The sequence below is a fragment of the Poecile atricapillus genome, chromosome 5 (assembly GCF_030490865.1).
Source record: "Poecile atricapillus isolate bPoeAtr1 chromosome 5, bPoeAtr1.hap1, whole genome shotgun sequence".
NCBI lineage: Eukaryota > Metazoa > Chordata > Aves > Passeriformes > Paridae > Poecile > Poecile atricapillus.
Window position 1 is genome coordinate 13,335,001 of NC_081253.1, and position 20,060 is coordinate 13,355,060.

The 20,060-nt window shown below is 38.5% G+C and overlaps 1 protein-coding gene across 1 annotated transcript in view; it reads left to right on the forward strand.

The window, feature by feature from the left end:
* Window positions 1-20,060, forward strand: part of CNTNAP5 (contactin associated protein family member 5) — a 269,482-nt gene that overhangs the window by 204,470 nt on the left and 44,952 nt on the right. Inside the window, exon 14 of the mRNA XM_058839980.1 lies at window positions 13,652-13,808. Coding sequence (XP_058695963.1) covers window positions 13,652-13,808 — 157 coding nt within the window. The remainder of the gene's footprint in view (window positions 1-13,651; window positions 13,809-20,060) is intronic.

Sequence of the window (20,060 nt, forward strand, 5' to 3'; positions counted from 1 at the left end):
TAACATGCTCTCTCAGCATATTTTGATTCCACAGGCAAAACAATAACCTTAGCTTTCTCTCTTTGACTTTGCAATAAGTGGTAATGGCCAGGGGAAATCCCTCAGGGGCTGCAGTTTTCTAAGATGCTGGCAAGAAGATGGCTAATTCATCAGGTACCTCAGTTTAAGTGTTGAAATGTAATAGTGACATTTCATGGCCTCTGAGTTTACCAGCTTTATTTGCTTGAAAGGGAGAGTTCAGCAGAATTTTAGAGGGTGCTGTGGAATCGTGTATCTAATGAGGCATACAGCCTTCCCAGTCCTGTTTCCATTCACCTCAATGTCAAGAATCCCATTTAGCTCAGCAGGAGAAGGTCTGGGACCCTGGAACTTTCAAATGGTGGCTTGAATAAAGAGGGGTAAAAATTTGACACTGAGTCCAATTATAAAACAAGCTGTTAAAATATGTGATGAAGTAGGAAACCACCACAAAGAGATAGGAATGGAAACTTCCATTAAGGCAAGCACACTGAAAAATGTTTGGTTTTTGCATGTACTTAGGTTTTTTGTATTTTCCATCATCCATCTTTTCTCCAAGGATCAATTCTCTAAAAAAAGCTCAAGATTTTCCTTTCCTCCCAATTCATACAGTCATTGTCCTCCACCCCCGTGTTTTCTGTGAGGACTTGATAAAGACTAATCTGAGTCGAAGAGACTTGCAAGCTGATGTTCTTATTTGCATGCAGGAATGTGAACAGATGTTTACATAGTAGTGTTAAGTAGGACAGCTGTTTGGGAGTCATTTATGTATTCCATTTAAAAGCAAAGCTTTATGGTTAAAATTTTTACTCACAGTGTGGAAGAGGAAAGAAACCTAAATTCAGACAAATGCATTTCTTCCTGTGCTAGGAATGGCTTCCTTTATACTCCCCAGTTTTCTGTACCTCTGAATGTACAGCATCATACAGATACCTCTTACCTAAACCTCTGGGCAGATGCACCTTACCTTGGCCAGTTGCCTGTGGGTGGAAGAAAATATATGGCACAACATCAACATTGCTAAATGCTGTTTGACAGAGGGAAGAAAAATAGCACTGAGATTAGGGGAGGGAAGTTGTCCCTTTTCTTTGCAGGAGATGGCTTATTGCTGATTGTTGCTGCAGTCTGTTTGTAATGAAGCGTGCATCAGGGTAATATTTGCCTTTGCATTTGTTCTGCTCTTCAGATGGGAGAAAATCTTTGAAGTGTGCTACAGCCATACGTGTATAACTTGTATTTATTAATTTCCTAATATAAATCTGCATATAAAAAACTTCCATTATGGAGGTGTACATGTGCACGAAGTATATATATAGAGAGAAGAGGTTGGAGGGAGGGCCTCTCATATATTTTTATAAGAAGTTTGCTCCTCAGAAATTTATATTTTAAATATGAGGCTTGGGTCTGATCTTGTTCATGACTTCATTTCCCCTGATTCCTGTCCCCCTATGGATCTATATTTGAAAATAAAGCAGGTAAATTATGTAGACAGTTAAATGGAAGTGATTGATCCCTGTAACTTCTTGCATAGTGTTTGGAGAACTCTAATGTATTAATGTGTACCTGGTCAAAATCCTACACCAGTCTGAGAGGAAAACTTACCTGCCTCAGTTGAGTTGTTTCCACCCAAACACCACAACCTGATAGAGATGCCTGCACCTCTTCAAGTCAGTGGTTTGCAGGATTTCTAGTAAGTTGTACTTGGCTAGAGGAAAGTACACCAAATTAAGGAGCCTTATTGCTGGAAGGAAAGATGGTGATGGATGTGATGATCTTACTGACTTCTGATTAGTGGCATTGATGCAGTTCACAGAAGGGTTTGTCTCATCAGCTGTGATGAAAAGCCTATGGTAGAGAGTTTTTTTGTATGTAAAGTTCTTGATTCTTACTTTGTGACGCTGGTAGATAGATGGAATGGCTCCAATGCTGGATTTTTCTCTCACCGTTATATACAGAAGACACATAGGCCTGTTCAGCTCTGGGAAAGAGGGGAAGGACTTGGGCTTCTCAAGATTGCATGGTTGTTATTCTCCTGCAGCCTCTGCCCATTCCAGTATTCACTGCAGAGCTAAAGTACAGCTCAGTTCCTCCTTCAGCTCCAGGAGCAGAAAACTGTCTTCAGCTGCATAATAATCTCTGTTAGTGACAGTAAGCTACAGAACAGAGCTGAACAGTTCATATTCTATCCACTAGAGTCTGTGCAGGAATGTAAATACACACCCATGTTTGTTATAGCTGTACAGAGAAATACACAGGAACCTGAGACCAATTAAGTAGCCAAAAATAGAAGATCTATTTGAAAGATGTAAACCTGTTGCTAACAGGGTGAAGAAAAGAGAGCTGCAAATTGATTAAGCAGTCCCACAGAGAAGACAGATTGTTGTCATCCTGACCTTTAAGGCTGGTCAGGATATATCAATAGAAGCATCTTCTGAGTACAGTGTCTTATAATTTTTTTTCATTTACATTCTCTTGTTTTTCTCTTTACGTGCTGGCTTGGAGCCAGTTCATTTCATGGTCTTGCCTATACATATGTTCTGCTACAGCTGCATTTTTCCAAAGTGCCCAATTTCACAGCACTCCAGCCTTCCTTAGGATGACAAATGGTGCCCCTGCTGCTCTGACCAACAGAACTGTAATTGCAGCCTGAGACAGGGACAGCCGAACTAACGCCGTGCTGCAGTTTGGGTATATCCTTAAGCTGGAATCTGACTGCATGTGTTTATCGTAGCTGAGTTTCCGATTCCACCACTTAAGGCATTAACTGCTGACATTAATTGTAACATTGAGGAAAGCAGAATTGCTCTGCAGTTGAAAGCAGTGTCAAATCAGCAGTTATTTATTTACCATTGCTCTGCAATGTGTTGTAACACATCAGACTATAAAGAAGTTTAATGAGTTGCAGTAATGCCCCTCAGAGATACTGGAATGCAGTTCGACAAGTTATTGGAAGGTTTTTTGTTCACTTTTTTTGCTTGGTTGTTTGGTTGGTTTTTTGTTGGTGTTTTTTTTTTTATAAAGGTTAAAACCAGACTTTCTGCACTGCTGTGCTGGACTTTTTGATCATAGGAAGTACAACTCAGAGTTGTCTTTTGCCAACTAACATGCTTTGAGAACAGAATATAAGTAATCCAGTTCAACTGGCCCTGTGAGATTTCAATTCAGTAGGGATGTGACAAAAGGGTAGGAGGAGAGGCTCAGAGTGCAGTGTATACTCTGGCCAAGCTGCCTTGCTGGCTCATAATTGGTGTAAGGTTCAGAAATGTGCTTATATTATTCTCTAACCTCTCTTCTGGGTGTTGGTGTGATATTTTTTTTGTGGTTGTTTACAATGCCTGTCTCATAGAAGACAATGGATATATTGCATGCTCTTGCCAGGGACTTTACAGCTTCTTTGCCATTAAAAACAAAACCAAACAAAAAAAACAACCAAACAAAAATCCAAAATGAAAGCAAAAGAAATAAACCCCCAAACTTAGGGCTTTTTATCTACAACTGCATGGGGAGAGATACTGGACTTCCCTCTTACCCAAGATGCTCATTTACCCAGGTAATATTACAGGAAACTTGAGATAAAGCACTTGAGAGGTAATCTCATTTTCCAAAGGTGTCTTTTCAAAACAGAAACACCATCATCATATAATATCTGAGAGTGCTACTATCAGTTTTAAGAAAATCCTCTAATTTATTTAATTAGGGATTGCAGCTTTAAAGTGATTAGCAATATGCTATTATCTCTTCTAATTTATGTTCTGTTAAGACTCTTTTTCTATTTTACTCCAGTCCAGATATTCAGCATATTTACTGATGATATTTTCTGATTTCTTTAAGATCAATCTGAGCCATGAAATTCTGTAGTTATTATCAGCCACTTACAGGAACCAGCCAGTGGTTGCACTCCAGAAAGGCACACTGTGGAAATGACATTGTCCTAATGACTTTCTGCTTGGATTCACCCCATGTAAATAGATGTTATTCTCTAACTGTCAGCTGTGCTGTATTAACCTGGGAGCTGAAGGACAAGGTGTGTTCTCGTTGCTTCATGAATCAATAGGGCTAATAAAGATTCTCTATACCTGAATCTTGATTTTATTATTCCTAGAAGCTTCCATTGCAAGTGCAATGGGAACAAAATTAATCTGTCTTTTGTGGCAGGTTGTCAAATCTGAAGACAGTCCTTTTGAAACACTAGTGACTGTATTGGTGCAATGTGAGCAGGGTTTAAAAAAAAAGTGATAATAAGGATCCTTTTCTCATTATTAGTGCTGGTAGTTAAAACTGCATATACAGGAAACAGTTCTGTTGAGTAAGGTAATTCCATTTTTATTCAGACACTTTTCAAAATAAAGGAGTGGGGAAGTACTGTTATTAGTGTATGTAGTTTCTCCCAAAGGACCAAGAAAAGATTGCTTTCCACAGCATGTTTTTCTGTAACTCATCCAGTCTCCTATTAAATGTCCCAAATGTCCCCATTTTATCTCTTTTCTTTTTCTAGATTATCCAGTTGCATCTCATTGTGGACATAACCCAGCCAACTGTCCATGATTTCCAGTAAGAATTGAGTTAATCCTTGATTAATTCAACTCAACTTTACTCCGGCTGGCTTGTGTTCATAAAGGAGCAACGTGCTCTGAGTTATACCCTGACTTTGGCCACTATTAGGCCAGCCAGGCTGTAGCCCTGGGGTCTTTTGGGCTTTCTTGGTGAAAGGTCAGGCTGGTAGGCAGGTGAGAGCAGCTGAGCCTGGGAGCTGTGAGAGCTGGGGACTCCATTGTTGCACTACGTGGAGTGCACAAGGTGCAATGTGCTGCATTTAAGGTCATTATTCTTCATCCATGCCCAATCCCAAGGGTTTGAGCTGTCAACAATGATTAGGTAACTCAAGAGTAAACGGATCATACATATAACTATTTTTTTTTTTTTCTTTTACACCCTTTAAAAATATATCCTTCAGGCCTGTATATCACTTGCTGCATACCTGCAGATGGTGCTTTTGCCTGACTCACTAACAGGCACAGAGTTTTTCTAAGGAATTCTTACATCCTGAATCTGTTTCAGAACAGAGAAGCAGGAGGCTGGACTAAACTGTCTCCAGAGGTCCTCTCCAGCCTCAGCTGTTCTGTCATTCTGTGAGCAGCCTGATGCTCTGTGAGTGCAAATCAGCACAGCTACCCTGATTTCACTGGAGCTGGATGCTTCTATACTGGTTACTGGATCTGTCCATTACTATTTCTGGAAAATAATAGTGAATGAATGAGCTACAAAGTGTTTCTTCCTAGAAGGCTTTCCTGGGACAGTTGCTTAAAATGTAGTTTTACAGTTCTTTAAAAGTTTTCTCACTTCAATATTTCCATGAATAATACTTGAACGCCAAGTTTTCTTGCGGTGAAATGATTGGTTTACAGTTTGATGCACCATTCATCGTCATTGATGCTTCAACTATTCCCCTTTGTCCTCTGCAATCTTATTTCTAGCCTCTGAAAGTGCTTTCATCTATGAAAACTTAAATAGCATTTAAGAACAAAAACTGCTGTGATAAACTACTACTCTCACCTTGCAGTATTTTATAAGGTGCATTAGTTCAGTGCTCTCTCCTTTCCCTGTGGCCCTTTCACATCCATTATAAAATGCTTTAAAAAGGAAACTCTGAAGAGCATATGGTGTGTCTAAACTTATAAACTCACTCATCTCTTCCATGCTTTCCTCCATTCCATGTCCTCTACCAGTTATCTGATAGGATAATGTGGATAAGACTTCAGTAGGACACAGAGAGAGTGGGCTGTGTTACTGTCTGACTGCAGGGTGGCTGCAAATGTCACTCCTCTTGTCTTCATCAGGCCCTAGAGAACCACTGAGGAGTGCTGGTCTGCTGCAGGTGCAGAGAACCCCAAAATCACACATGATCATTCAGTGTCCCATAGCACTTTCACAAGAACTGGAATTACATAATCTGATTTATTTTCTCTTTGTTAATCTGTTAATTCAGCACTCACTACTATTTATTCTCATAACTCATAGCTATTTTTATACTTCTGCAAAAGAACTGATTAAGAATGAAAGACCGTTTCCTGGGCACTGTGTTGAGCCACTCCAGGAGGTGGCATTCCAGTGGAAATGGCTGAGAGGATACTGGTGATGAGGATAGAAGAACATGGAAGAGTTGTTTGAGCCATGTGAGGGCAAGAAATGATGGGTTCATCTTATTGCCTTTATTCCTACTGGCTATGCTATGACATAGGGGAAAAAAATCCAGACATCTGCTGAGCAGGAGCTGTTCCTTTGGGCCAGACAGGTTTGTGTTGGAGCCCACTGTGGCTTATCCATGGTCATTATTCACTTGCAATTGAATTCAGAGCATTGATGGGTTTCTGGTCCCAGTACAGAGTGAGGATGTGGCAGGACATGCATCAATGTCATAGGCTTATCTGTTAAGCTTGTTTATCGGAATTTACCTGGAGGATTTTGGCTAAACGGAGAAAATGGGAAAAGAAAAGGGGAATGTGGAAGAGAAAAAGGAGTTGAATGCAAGAGGGACAATTTTAAAGTGAAGGTGAGCTGGAATGCAGAAAATAAAGGAAATTAGACAATTTTTTTGTTGCTGCAGGGTATGATATCCAGTTCCTCTTCAGCAAAACTGCTGAGGATTCAAAGCTGCCATTTCCTGTTTTGCTATTTGTCCCTAAAAGCTAAAGTCTTCTTTGGGTTGTTTGTTTGTTGTTGCTTGTCCTTCCCAACCTGCATGCCTTCAACTGTTCACGTAGTTTCTGTTGTTGGTTGGTGTCCCAGTTGGATCTTTCAGGAAACTTGTCACTTGGCCAAAAATTTATTGAGAAAACAACCCAGCCTGGGCTGACAGAGGAGAATGCAAGTACTCATAATATTTTCATCCTTCTTAGGCCTCCAGCTGGGACATTCACGAGGCATGAAATTTTAGTTTGGATGTAGAATTAATGTTCCTCAGCATCTAAAAGTGTTTGGGTTTGAAATCCTTATGCTCATCCTCAAATCTGTCTCTCAAAGGCTTGATGATGATGTTGCTTTTGCTGAGGCACTCTAAGTGTGCAGTGGCATTAACTCTGTCATTGCAGCTCAGCAGTTCAGCTCATTAGGCTCCTGTTAAATGTAGAAGCAGCAAAGGTCCATGTTTATTTACCTTCTTTCAGCCCGTTCTCATCTATGAGAATATCTTAACAACTCCAGAAGAGCAGAGCACACTGTGATAACAGCTGCTTCAGGGGGAGAGCAGCTTCTCTGCTTAAGAGAGGCAGACAAATGCTACTATGTGGTTTTTTCTTTGTTTTTTTTAAAAGCAATTACTTCAGCCTGGGACTTTGTGAAAGCAGCGCACCTTCGCAGCAAAGCTATATAAGAAACAAAATGTTAGCAAAGTACTGCCTTTCCCCCCTTTTTCCTAACCACACTTAACAAAATAATTTTAGAACGAGGAGGAAGCTTTGGGATCTTGCCCTTTGGGTAGTTCCACTGGTATTAGCAGGACTACTTCACTTTTGGATAGCTGATTTGAATAATGACAGAACCTGACCAGAAATTTTGATCAAATTCAGTCAGATTCTTAGTAATGCTGGCTGGTACAGTTGGTACATAATACAAAAAGTGACTGTCTTGGAGCAGTGTTTGACCACCTGTGATTTCCAGCACAACCATGTTTGTCATCTCTGAAAATTAGGGCAGTGATACGTGGGTTATAAGAGAGAAAAAGGACTATCAATCTGGTATCATTGTCATGGGGAAGGTTTTAAGTAAAGGAAGAGGAAGTATTAGATAGTCATTATGTCTGTAGTGAAAAAAGATGACAGGTATAAAACTGGTCTGTGTCCCCATGGAAGCAGAGTAGTTTGGTACAAAACCAACTGGGTGACTTGGTGGTTCACTGAGTCAATAATGTTCAAAGGAACCATATCATTGGGGAGTTTCATTTTTTTCTAGTTGATATTACCTATTTTTTCCCCAGGGTAACCTGATCTTGACTTAAAAGCAGGGTTGTTTGTGCAGTGCAAAGAGCCTGACGTCTCAGGGTCTGGGTGTTGCTTCCACATGACAGGGCCAGAGCCACGAGACCCTCTCTGAGGGTTGTAAACCAAAGAGCAGCATTTCCACTCTTAAATCTCAGCATCCCCTTCAAAGAAGGGGCAGCATGTTGTGGTTAATGCAGCACAGCCTGAGCTCACCCGGCTTTATCAGTTTATTTTCCCAGTGGTGGAAGTTGTTGCTTAAACCAATACAGATTCTGAGTCATTAATACCACAGACTTCTTCGCTGAACAAACAGCTCCTAAAAAAGTATTAATTATGTGTGTTCAACTAAGTACAGAATATTTCTCCAATTTGTCCTTTTTTTGTCCAAAATTATTTTAAATACTTATTTATCAAAACTGTATTTTTTTTTTCCCCATCGAAAGGTCAAATGGGAAGAATTTGGTTTTATGTCAATTGAACGTTAAGAATTCCAGTAGAAAAGGGTGTAAAAATGTTATGATGGAAAAAAATTAAGTGAGGGCAAACAAGATCATGGTAAACCCTTGCAAAAATATTAAGTCAGTTTTCCCTTCTCACTGCTTTTTCCATTTATTCAAGAACCTTTTAAAAAATGATTATGAGAGATGATAATTTGTACTCTGGCTTGGCTCTGAACTCAGTTACTCACATTGAAATCGCCTCTAGGTGTGTGTATATATACAGACATATATATGCAGACATATATATGAAAAAAAATCTGCTAACTGCTTTTTTCATACATTATTCAATGTATTCACATATTGTTCAAGGTGAGCCATTTGCAGGATTTGATATTGTTGAGGTGGTTAGTGCAAACATATTTTATGGTTTTGAGTGAGGTTTCAAAGAATTGGCTTTGATTGCTCTGTGTAATTCTACAATCAGTATTTTCCTAATTTTCACTACCTCTTGATATGTGAATCTTTCCTTTTAAGAGAAAACAGCATAGATGTAAATTAATTTACATTTTCACCAGTAAAATTTATCGATGTAAGATTTTACAAATTCGGTTCTGCTTAACTTGGTTTGAATTTGGAGGACAATATCAGCATGAAGACAATGTTGTTTGTATACAATATGCTTAGAGTGTTTAAAAAGACAAATGCAAATAAATTGACATGAAGTGGTAGTGAAAAAGACCTTTAACTGATCTGTTTCAATAACTTGGGTACCCCAAAAACCTTGACTGTCTTAGGGGTAAGTGCTGTGTCAGACTTCAGGTTTATATAGCACAGGAGTTTAACACAGGATCAAATTTAACTTGCTGTGTTTCCATAATTAGATTTTTGTTTGTTGCCTTAGCGAGAACAAACTGACAAATCATGCAGACAAAACTTGACAAATATTTTAAATATAATACTTCTAAAAATGCATGGCTTTGTTTTAACTCACACTGTATAAACATAAAAGTCAGTACTAAGACTTTCTGCCTGTATAGAGGCAAATTGAGTCCACAGAAGTTGCTTGGAATTTCTACACCCAGTGATATGTGCACAATGTGAATAAATGCTGTTGGAATATGTTGCTTCTGCCAGTCCTTCAGCTTCTGAGTGCCTATGCAAATAATTATTGAAAACATGCCATTTAAAACATGAGGAAACCTAAACCTTTGACAATAACTTGTATTGCTACCGATGTCAGTGCCTCCTAATACAGAAAATGAGAGAACTGTCAGTATGAGGGAGATTCAAGAGGACAGTTTCTTTTTAAGTTGGTGGAAAGACACCAAATACATATTCAGCCATTCTCATCCCTAGAAAAGGCAGACCACGGAGTGCAGGTGAATTTGATCCCACTCTGCATCTCCTTAGGATCACTGGAAACCAGTTCCACGTGTCTGTATCACTCTTCATAGCCCTCAGCCTCTGTGCTGGTGAAGGATACAGTTGGTGCCAGCCTTGCTGCTGCTGAGGCAGATTCCATACAGGGAGCTCCCAGTGAGGAGCAGAGTGAAGCAGAGTGGAGTGTGGAAGCTCCACACTGGTGGGGCAGAGACGGGAAATCTGCTGGAGAACTGGCAGCAGAGAGGAGCCTGGCCCTCCCTGCCTTGCTGGATGGACACAGACTGAGCTCAGGTCCATGTATTGCAGTATTGTTGCACATGTCAGGGTTTCCAGAGTCTTACTTGGCTTGTTGGATGCACACACCCAGCTGCTGAATAGAATCCACAGAAGATGATGCCCCTTATTCTTTCCTTTCAGAAGACAGTACCAGCCATACCTTCTATAGTCTGTGCCTGACAGTATAAAGGAGTACTTGGTTTGACACAAAATTTGGTCTGCCTGCTCAGTTATTTTATATTATTTTATAATTCATTATAATTATATCTTATTATCATTCTATTATTCATATTATTATATTGTGGATGTTATTTTTAATATAATACTATATTAAATTATGGTAAAAAGCAGTGGTGTAAATATCACAGCTGTTTCCAGAGGCTTCTAGACAATGACATTACTGTCATCCTGTCCTCTGCAGGAAATGCAACCAAAAAATTGCTTTTTTTGAAGATTTTGTTATCAAAATTAAAGCTTTCCTAAGGCAGCTTAAGCAGTGCAGAAAGAAATCACTGGGAAGAGACTGGTCACTGTTCTACCATTGGTGAATTCATTCACTTGGGACTTGTTTGTTTTGCTTGGTTTGGAATATTTTTTCACACATATTCTTCTTAAAAACCATAGCATGGAGTTCAAAGACAATATTAAAATATTTTTCTTACAGTGGATTTTTTTTTTCCATTATAAATAGAAAAAAATGCGTGGAAAAGAATATTTTAATTGTGCAGCAGGCTTTTGACAAACTTTCATATTAAACAATGTGTTGCTAGGAACAGTGTAAGAACATAATGAAGAGTTAGTAGCACTTCTTATTAATGGATTTTTTAGTTTAGAAATATTAAAGTAGAACCCTACTGACTTACGTTACCATAAGGTGATGGGATCATTTTAAATCCTTGCTTAATGTCATTGATTTTGTCTGTGGCTTCACCACAGAAGAGAAATTAATTCATTTTGAGGTGATGGAGAATTGATAATGCTTTGAAAAAATTGTAGTACCATGATTACAGAAGTGAAGATTCTGCAACAAATCTACAGACTTAGAAAAAATTATAATCAACACAAGCTAGCCAAACTCAATCTCAGTGCAGGACATCCTCCAGCTCTACCAAGGTATAATGCTGGAAAGAACCCAGATAGATTGGCATTGTTTGTGAAGTATTGCTTTACTTCAACATTACAGATATATATGACATACGAGTTTCAGAATTCCTAAACTCTGCAGGTGTTGACAAAGTACTGTAGATTTGGAAGAGCTTTGCTGAAAAGCTCTGATTTCTCATGTGTTAAAAACTAAGCATGTGGAAAAGAGTTTTGAAGAATCAGGACATAATTTTCCTTAATACTACAATGGATTTCTAGGGGACTAGTTAGTGAAAAAAATCAACTTGTCTTGGGTAAAGGTGGCACAACTCTGCCTAATATATACAATTTTGGAAAAAACACTGTTTTTTTTTTAATAGCCTGCTCCCTTCACGATCTGAGATTGCTTCTTATAATGTTGACTGCTCTATTTTTTAGCACTCTATTTAATTTAGTTGTAAATGACTCAAACTGTGGTGCTTCTACCAGTTCCCCAATCTATGCCATAAATCTGAATGTGCATATGTTTGCTTGGTATTGCTCAATAAAACAAATAACAACACAACAGATCTGAAAAAGACATCAGAAAATTACTTGTTCTTAATACATGCGAAGGATTGCTTATTTCACTGTTATGTTTAAGTACGTAACAACTTCCACCAAAGGAAACTGACACAGATTGTATTTGATTAATGAACACCATTATTTGCTATTGGCCTGAAAAATTTATCTTTATCTAAAATATTTTTTTTCCAGAATGGGCACTTTTAAAATTAGATTCAGCACTTCTGTATAATATCTATTTCTACTCCTAGACAAATCACCCTTTTATTCAATTAACATCACTATTCCAATCTTTACTGAGTAATTTCCCAATAATATAGTATAGAACTGTTTCACTGGCCGCAGCAATCAACTTCTGCAAGAAAATCAGCTGAACAGAAAAGAAAGTATAAATGTGTTGACAATAATATGAGGCCTAAAATGAATGTGTGCATTTTTGTAGGATGAATCTTTAAATGTACTAGGATTGTGTTTTTCTAATGAGTACCTCTGGGTATTGGTCAAATTCGTCATGTCTTAATTGTTGGTATCATGAGAATGGAGTTGCTCTTCCTACTTTTATTTTCCTTTTTTCATGAATTTACAGTTCAGCAGTCTAAGCTTAGAAGAAAAATAAACATGAATTAATTTTGCCAAGTGATTCTAAAACTCATTTTAATGAGTCCCCTACATTCTACAAGTTAACCTTGATTGCATTTCATAATTTAGACTTTCTTGCCTTGTATAATGAGAAATACTCCCTACTAATAATGTTAGTAAAGTAGAAGAATAAATTGATGCATCTTTCTTCATTAGCCATACAGTTTATTTTTCCAAGCTCCTTTGATCAAAAAGTCTTGATATGTCAGTTTTGTTAAATTTTGCCACCTACCTGTATGTATAACTGATTACATTTCTTGATTTAAGGATTAAGGAGTCAATGAAAAAGTTAGCTGAGCTGGAAGACAAAGTCAGTCTTAAAAAATGTTCATCTGTGAATTTCATTACATCAGATTCTGCTTACTCTATCTAACTATTAATGCTTGATGAATAATGGATTCTGAAATGTGAAGAAAAAAAACTGTCTGGGTTTACATAAATACATAGATCTTAAAGCTCCTGTAGATAGAAAGTAGCTTCACAGAGATAAATTGATTCCCAAGTAGGAAAATATTTTTCGCACTTCTGTCCTACCTGTTTTAATATCTTATTGAGCTTTACATTTGCAAATTCCACCCATGGAGAACACGTTAAAATTCCTAATCTTGCTCCCTGAGAAACCAGTGGAAGTGTTAGTCTTAGATTTGAGAGGAACTGTGTGAAGTTCATAGTTACGGATCAGCTAGGGTGTTATTTCTGTAGATTTTTGTTCTTTATATCTGAAGGTATATCCTTATATCACAAGGTAAGAAATCCTGATCAAGGGCAAGAGGCTCCTGCAAAACCATTTGCTGAGAGGTCCTTGTCCAATACCGTGTGGTACAGTACAATCTGTGTGGTGTGAGTTGTGGCAGCAGAATTGCTTTCAGTCTCCTTCAGTGATTAGATCAACCCTCCAGTGTCACACAAAAACCACTGGACACAGCTGGTGCACACTGGTGTTGGGTTTGCCATTCCAAAGTCTTCGGAGCTGAAAGGTGCCGAGGTTCTCGTGAGTAACTGGCACATCAGCCCTAAGGTGAAACATCTGGGTCTCAAACCAAATGGGATTACAACAGAACCATTGCTTTCTCAATATGTATTCCATAAAATGGAACCTGGGACAATGTTTGTGGTTTGTTACTTTGCAGTTTTCATCTTTTCTTTGACTACTGTCTAACATGTACATCTCCATTCTCTTTTGCATTCTCAGGAGAATCCAGTTTGCTTATCAAGTTCTCTTTTTCTCTCTTTTTTCTCTTTTCCCCCCTTCTTTTTTTCCCTTTCATCCAGATGGAATGCCATTTGCTTGGTGGGTTGGCCGTGCCAATGAAAAGCATCTTTACTGGGGAGGATCTATTCCAGGCATTCAACAGTGTGCATGTGGATTGGAAGAAAGTTGTCTGGATATGAGATATTTTTGCAACTGTGACGCAGATAGAGAAGAATGGTAATAATTTTAACATGTGTATTGCAGTGTCTGTGTGAAGGGCTGGGGTTAGGAAATAGGGAAAGAAGGCTTAAATCTTTCCTGCTTCACAGTTGAGGAAGCTTGAGTGGCTTGAATATACTCTGATAAGAATGAAAATGAAACTAGAATTTGGACTTCTGATTACACCTTAAATTTCTTCTTTGAACCAAAGACATCTGGCTGAAGCAGGTTGCTGGAATGGGTGGTCTTCAAAAAAATCTTTCTTGTTGAATGCCAAATCCAGTAGTTTTATTTTAAGTTTCAATTCAATTGGAGAGTTGCATGAATAAAGGCTCTATGAGCTTGTTTCATAGGTGTACGTTGGAGCAGAAAATTGAGGCCTAGACAGAAAAATTCAGATACAGCTAAACTAGAAATATGTCCTACTAAGCACTCTTGTGTTTTTCTTATGGAACAGTATAATGTGCCTTAACTTTCTTTTACATTGGATCTCAAATTTTTTATAGTCAATAGGAAGAGTTTTTTGGCTTCTGTTGGTTTTGGTTCAGCCTCCATAGGAAGTTCTAGAGTCACAGTATGAAAATTCAAAGCTTTCCTTGGGTTCTGACCTTTGTTGTGCTCTGATGCTGCATGAATTTGGGAAGGCCAAAGTTTTCAGTCACTGCAGTTTTCTGTCATTCTCTGCACTTTCAGAGACACTTCAGCCACCAAGAGCTAGTTGGTGAACTTTCCAAATGTGTTTGAGGGGACTGAAATGCCAGATGAGTGTTGTTGGAAGTACAGTTTGAAACACTGAACATATATGTGAAAATTCTGCTCACTCAGTCTCCCTTGCAGACTACTCACTGATAGGATCTGCTGTCCTTTATCTGAACCAAAAAAAAAAAAAAAAAAAAAAAAAGATATTTTAACCTCAAGTAGTTCAGAAATTATGAATAATAGAAGTAGACAAGAAGTGTCTTGCTGTCATAGGCTGCTGTGTTTGAAACATTATGTCTGAATTAGCTGTGTGAAACCTTCACTTAAAATGAGTAGAAATGGTCTTAAAGCATCAAAAAACGAACAGAAATTACTTGTCACTGTGAGTGTTGGGCTTTTTTGGTTGCTTGATTTCTAGACAGTGTAATTATCTGCTTGGACCTTTTGTATCCCTGGGATCACTATTCACTTTCAAAAATTTTAGCTGTAAGGGGATTTCTTCAGGAAGATGTTTATGTAAATACTAGTTTATGAATGTGATTTGTATTGAATAGCCTGGCTGTATATGTTAATCTATCTTTTCTTTAATGTCTGGTTATCAGCTGTGCTTTTGACTAGGTTTGCACATGAGCGTCATGAGCATCTGTTTTTACTGGTGCATGGCTCTTTTCATAATCCACATTCCATTTCTCACTGCTCAAGCAGAGCAGGGTGTTATGCTGACAGACACTGGGGTTGCAGTCTTAGACTGCAGGGCACTGCACCACTAGGTCGTACAAAACAATGCAAGGTGAAAGCTAAAAGCAGTTTTTTAATATTTCAGCTGAGTCTCCTTAGGAAATGAGAACTAAACAAGTTATGCTGGGAGTGTTTATCTCCATTTGCCCCCACATACCCACAATGATTTTGAACAAGCAGACATGTTTTAAACATCTTGGACAGAGAAGGAAAAGTCTCAAAAGTATTACAAATTACATGTTCTATGAAAATTTATGCCAGGCTGAGGGGAAAAAGCCAATTAAAGCCCACAAGAAGGAAGTTAAAGAAGCGTACACTTTTATTAGATTTTGGAAAACCCTCCTGGGAGAAAGATGTTGGAAATCATGCATCGTTAGCTTGGCAGCTCAGAGAGCTACTTGTTTCTCCTAATTTCATGATAATAACAAAATATGCTTACAAGTTACCTCCACTAAACTGCCTACTGTTTGTTGGTTTGGGGATTCAGTTGCTTAGGTTTTTTTAATCCATGAGAAAATTTTACTTTTCTCATGTAGTGTTCTAAACTGGAGGTTGGCTTTATAAAAGCTAAAAAACCCTGACCTTTATGAGGAGCTTCTAAACATAAGAAATTTCATGCCTCTTGACGATTGCTTTTGTGTTTCCCTGCTAGAACACTGACCCTCTGATATATAACGAGCATTCGAATCTGAAACCTGCTGAGATCTGAACTGTGACTTTAACCTGCTATACATTATAGTGGAAGGAGCAAGACAGCAGTAGATGCATTTATTTGCCTCAGCATGAAATAAAATGGGTGCTTCAGAGTGGAAAACCAGAAAATCATTTTTTCTCCTTTCAGATAAATCATGCTGCTCCAAAGTGGGAACTCTCCAGAATAGCTGAAGCATCCTCCTAAAGAGGAGACAGTCCTAGGATTTTGCTTTGATTTCTTTTTCCCTAGACTAAATCTTGGGTGCAGAAGAAGCTACTAATTTCTCAGAGCAGCAAAAGAATTGATAAACAATGGAAAGCAGACAAAGCCCTGTGCCAGGTGTTTGGCAGCACAGAATATGCACTTCTAGGCATGCTGACTTTTAAATGATATCTGAACAGACACCTGAGCCAGCTGCTATTTTTGGGCTCTTACTTGACATCAAGTTAGTCCCCCGGCCAGATGAATAGGGATTTATAATTAAACATTCTAGATGGGGAAGGCTTTTGTATTTTTCACCTTTGTTATTATTAAAGCATTGTACTGATAAGTATCTTTTTCCATATGGCTTATCATGCTTCCAAACTCCACAGTATGATAACAGCAAAATCTGTCAGTTTGGAATAGTGGAGCATCTTCTTGGTATTTTCTGGAGAATGGGAGATCTCTGATGAGGAAGCAGAGGCACCTGCAACTGCACCCTTTTTGTTGACCCAGGCAAGGGATCTGGAAAAGTGTAAGACATGCCTTGGCTGCATGCTGCCACAAAAGGAGAAAGATTTCTGACTGCTGAAAGCACTTGCTTGTGGGTGGGAACATTCATAAAAATCCAGTGGCTTCAAGCTGAGGCTAAACCTAGTAATCTTTCTGTCTGTCTGTCTTTTTCTTTCTGTCTTTCTCTTTCCCCACGCTGACAATAGTCAAAATGTTGGGACAAGCTATATATAGATGAGACAGATGAATAATTGTCTTTCAATTGTTTCAAACAAAAATACATTCTTGACTGAGGAAATGTGTTAAACTGACCTAAAGAATAAAGCATTACTGAAATACTGACAGGATAGTGTTACCATGAGATATTTTGGATCTTTGAATACCTCTCCAGGTTGTCTTTCACCTCAAGCAAAATTCTCATGCCTTGGCAATTAAAGTCTTGCTGCTCACCAAACCTTGCATTTAAATGGGAGGAAACTCTTCCATGCTGAGGTGAGGCACATGACTGTCCTGAAGTCCTTTTGCTACTTTGGTCTCTATCTGGAATCCATTTTCCACTTCAAATACAAACCCTTGACTGAAGCCAGTCATCAAACCAAACCATGTTGATAACCTTCACTTGGAAACCTTGTGAATTTAAAGAACTTTGCAGCTTTTTATTTTGTACAGAAAGAGAGGCATCTTTGGAACTCATTTTGTTCAAGAAGCTCATCCTCAGAGAAGGGTACCTCAGCAAAGTGTGGTGGATGGTGTTGACTCAAACAATTAGCTGATTTTCTGCCTTCTATTTCTATTCTGCAGTCTTATTATTCAAACTGGAGGAGTATCCTCCTCTTTTGTCTTCCAGAATAGTCTTCTTCACTGGGGAACTAAACCTTTGAGTCTTGCCATTTCCAAAGTAACATGCATTCACCTCTGTGTCATGGCTTTGGGGCACTAGAAGAATAAGGATATGATAAGAAGGGGGAACAAAATAGAGGGTGGATATTACTATTTTCAGACCCACTTCAGTCTCCAGGAGGTATAATGAGTATATTGAGCTTTGTTTGAGAAGGAGCAAAGCCAAATGGAAGTGAATGAAGCCCTGCTTGGATGAGATATATTTGTGCTAAGCTATGCCAGAGCCAGGATGATAAAATTGGAAGGCTTGAGGAGAGCAGGGCAGAGAAACCCTGAGGAGGGGTCTGAGGAGCCCAGATTTGACAGGTTTTGATTGCTCAACCAGTATCCCACACTGAATCTGTTCCCTGAGAACAGTGCAGGCGACTCTAGAGAGCCTGCAAGCTCATAAATAACCCCTGCCAGAGGTGACCTGGCCTGTACAGAGTTGTTGTGGATATCTGCTGTGATGATTACATTTGTCAACAGCCGGGAAGAGCTGCCTGCAGAGAGCCGACTGTAGCAGGTCCCTGAGGTGTCAACAATCAGTTCATTACTCTAATTACCAAACTCTGTATCTCTAATTCAGCCAAAAAAATGCAGCACAGCTTGCCTTCAAGTGTTAGGTTTGTCCACTTGTGCTGGTGTTTTTAGGTTATCGTGACTGTACACTATTTTACCCAGTAAAGAATTTTTGGGTATGGCTTATGGGCAAGATAGCAATTAAAATGTATTCCTTTGGATTATTAATGGTATGTCCTGCACCGGCCTCAAAACTTTTCCTGTTGGAAACCTGTGTCATGGGCCCATTCCTTATGTGCTTCCTTGCCATCTGCTGATGATAGTATTCTTTTCCCCAAATGTACGGTATTCCTGAAAATCTGTACTGAATATCTGAGCTACTGAGGCTCAGATCTCACCAGAGGTTCCATTAATGTGCAAGAGAAAAACATACCAATAGGGGATCATATGAGAATAAATTATATTTAATGGCACTACTGTTCTACCATCTGTTACAAAAAATATGGAAATGGCTACCTAGAGATTAGCAATTTACGATGGCTCACACTGTTAGAACACCACTGAGCAAGGGTTTGTTGAGCACACTTTTAGTAGTAGCCAGGAAGAAAAAAAAATAGTTTCATAATGTTATAATACAAATAGTTGTTTGTCATTTTACATGTGAGTCTGCCTTTATTACACCTTGAAGTGTCCAGCTCTGCACTATCACCTTTAGTAACAAATTATTTTCATCTTTTTTGAATTGGTCCATACATAGAGCGTTTGTTTGATGTGTGACGTGCCTCATAGCTTACTGAGGAAGTCCTTTGGGTAAGCATTAGTCTTCAGACATGGATAAACAAATGACATCCAGCTGTATTTAATACCCATAAACAAAATTTTTTTACTGATTTAATTTAAAGGGCATTATTGGATTTGTTTGGTTTGGGTTTTGCTTGTGGAAAGGACAAATTGACATGATCCTTTATGCAAAGAGCTCAGAGAAACATCTGTTTGTTGAGGGTTGTTTCTACCCTCAAAACACTCAGATTTTCATCTGATTTTGTGCCAAATTGAGTGCCAAGTCAGGTAAGCAGGAGGTCTTCTGAAGTTTATTATTTTATTCATACAATTTTCTTTTAGCAGAGGACTCCTTTCAGGGAAGTGATAAAGCCTGCCTTGATTTTTGTGAAATCAGGACTTACAAAAGGTGTGCTTGGTGGAGGTAGCCGCAGAGTGCCATGTGAAACTAAGGAGAAACAGAGGGTTTGGCTAACCTGAGAAGCAGCTGTGGAAAAGCAAGTATAATCTGGTTTCAGGTGTGTGAAGTGCAAAATTAAAATACATATAAATAAAAAGGAGGTCTGGGAACAAATACAAAAATAATTAATCTAAAAAGGTTTTACTTTCGTTTAAAGGACAAAATCATGTTTTTGCACATCAGAGTGCAGATGCTTTTTATCAGAAAATAGCAATTTTATTTGGAAAGTGTAGTACATGAAAAGTGATCCCCAAGCCCCCTTAAGGCAAAATTTCAAATGTTTTGTCCAAACCCTGGTATATTTGTATTTTGTAGTGCCGCAGCAGTGCCTCCAGGAAGTTACTATGGAGCTCTTTTGCTCCTCTCTCAGGAGTAATACGTTGTATTTGAGAGGCTGCCGTGGTGTAGCACATAGAGAAGAGGAATTGTGGTGCTTTGTAAGAGATGGAGCCTGAAATAAGTTCAATTTAAGGAATACCAGGAATTTGAAACACAGTGTCTTCCACTCTCTTTTCTGCTTTTCTTGTCTGAAATTGCTTAGGTGTTGATCTTTCACCAAAAATTTGATTTCCTACTATGAAATAATAATAATTAACTGCAACAACAGATGTGTTGTTCCTCAACTGACACGTTCTTTGAAGGACAGAATGTTTTTCTGATAGGTTTTATTTCAGTGTCTGCTTGTGTGAAAATTCACATCATTATATGAGTTTTTTTCCATGTGTGAGAGAATAAAATGCATAAAATGTGCTATTTGAGTTTGAAGAGAAGCTTGATTGAGTTT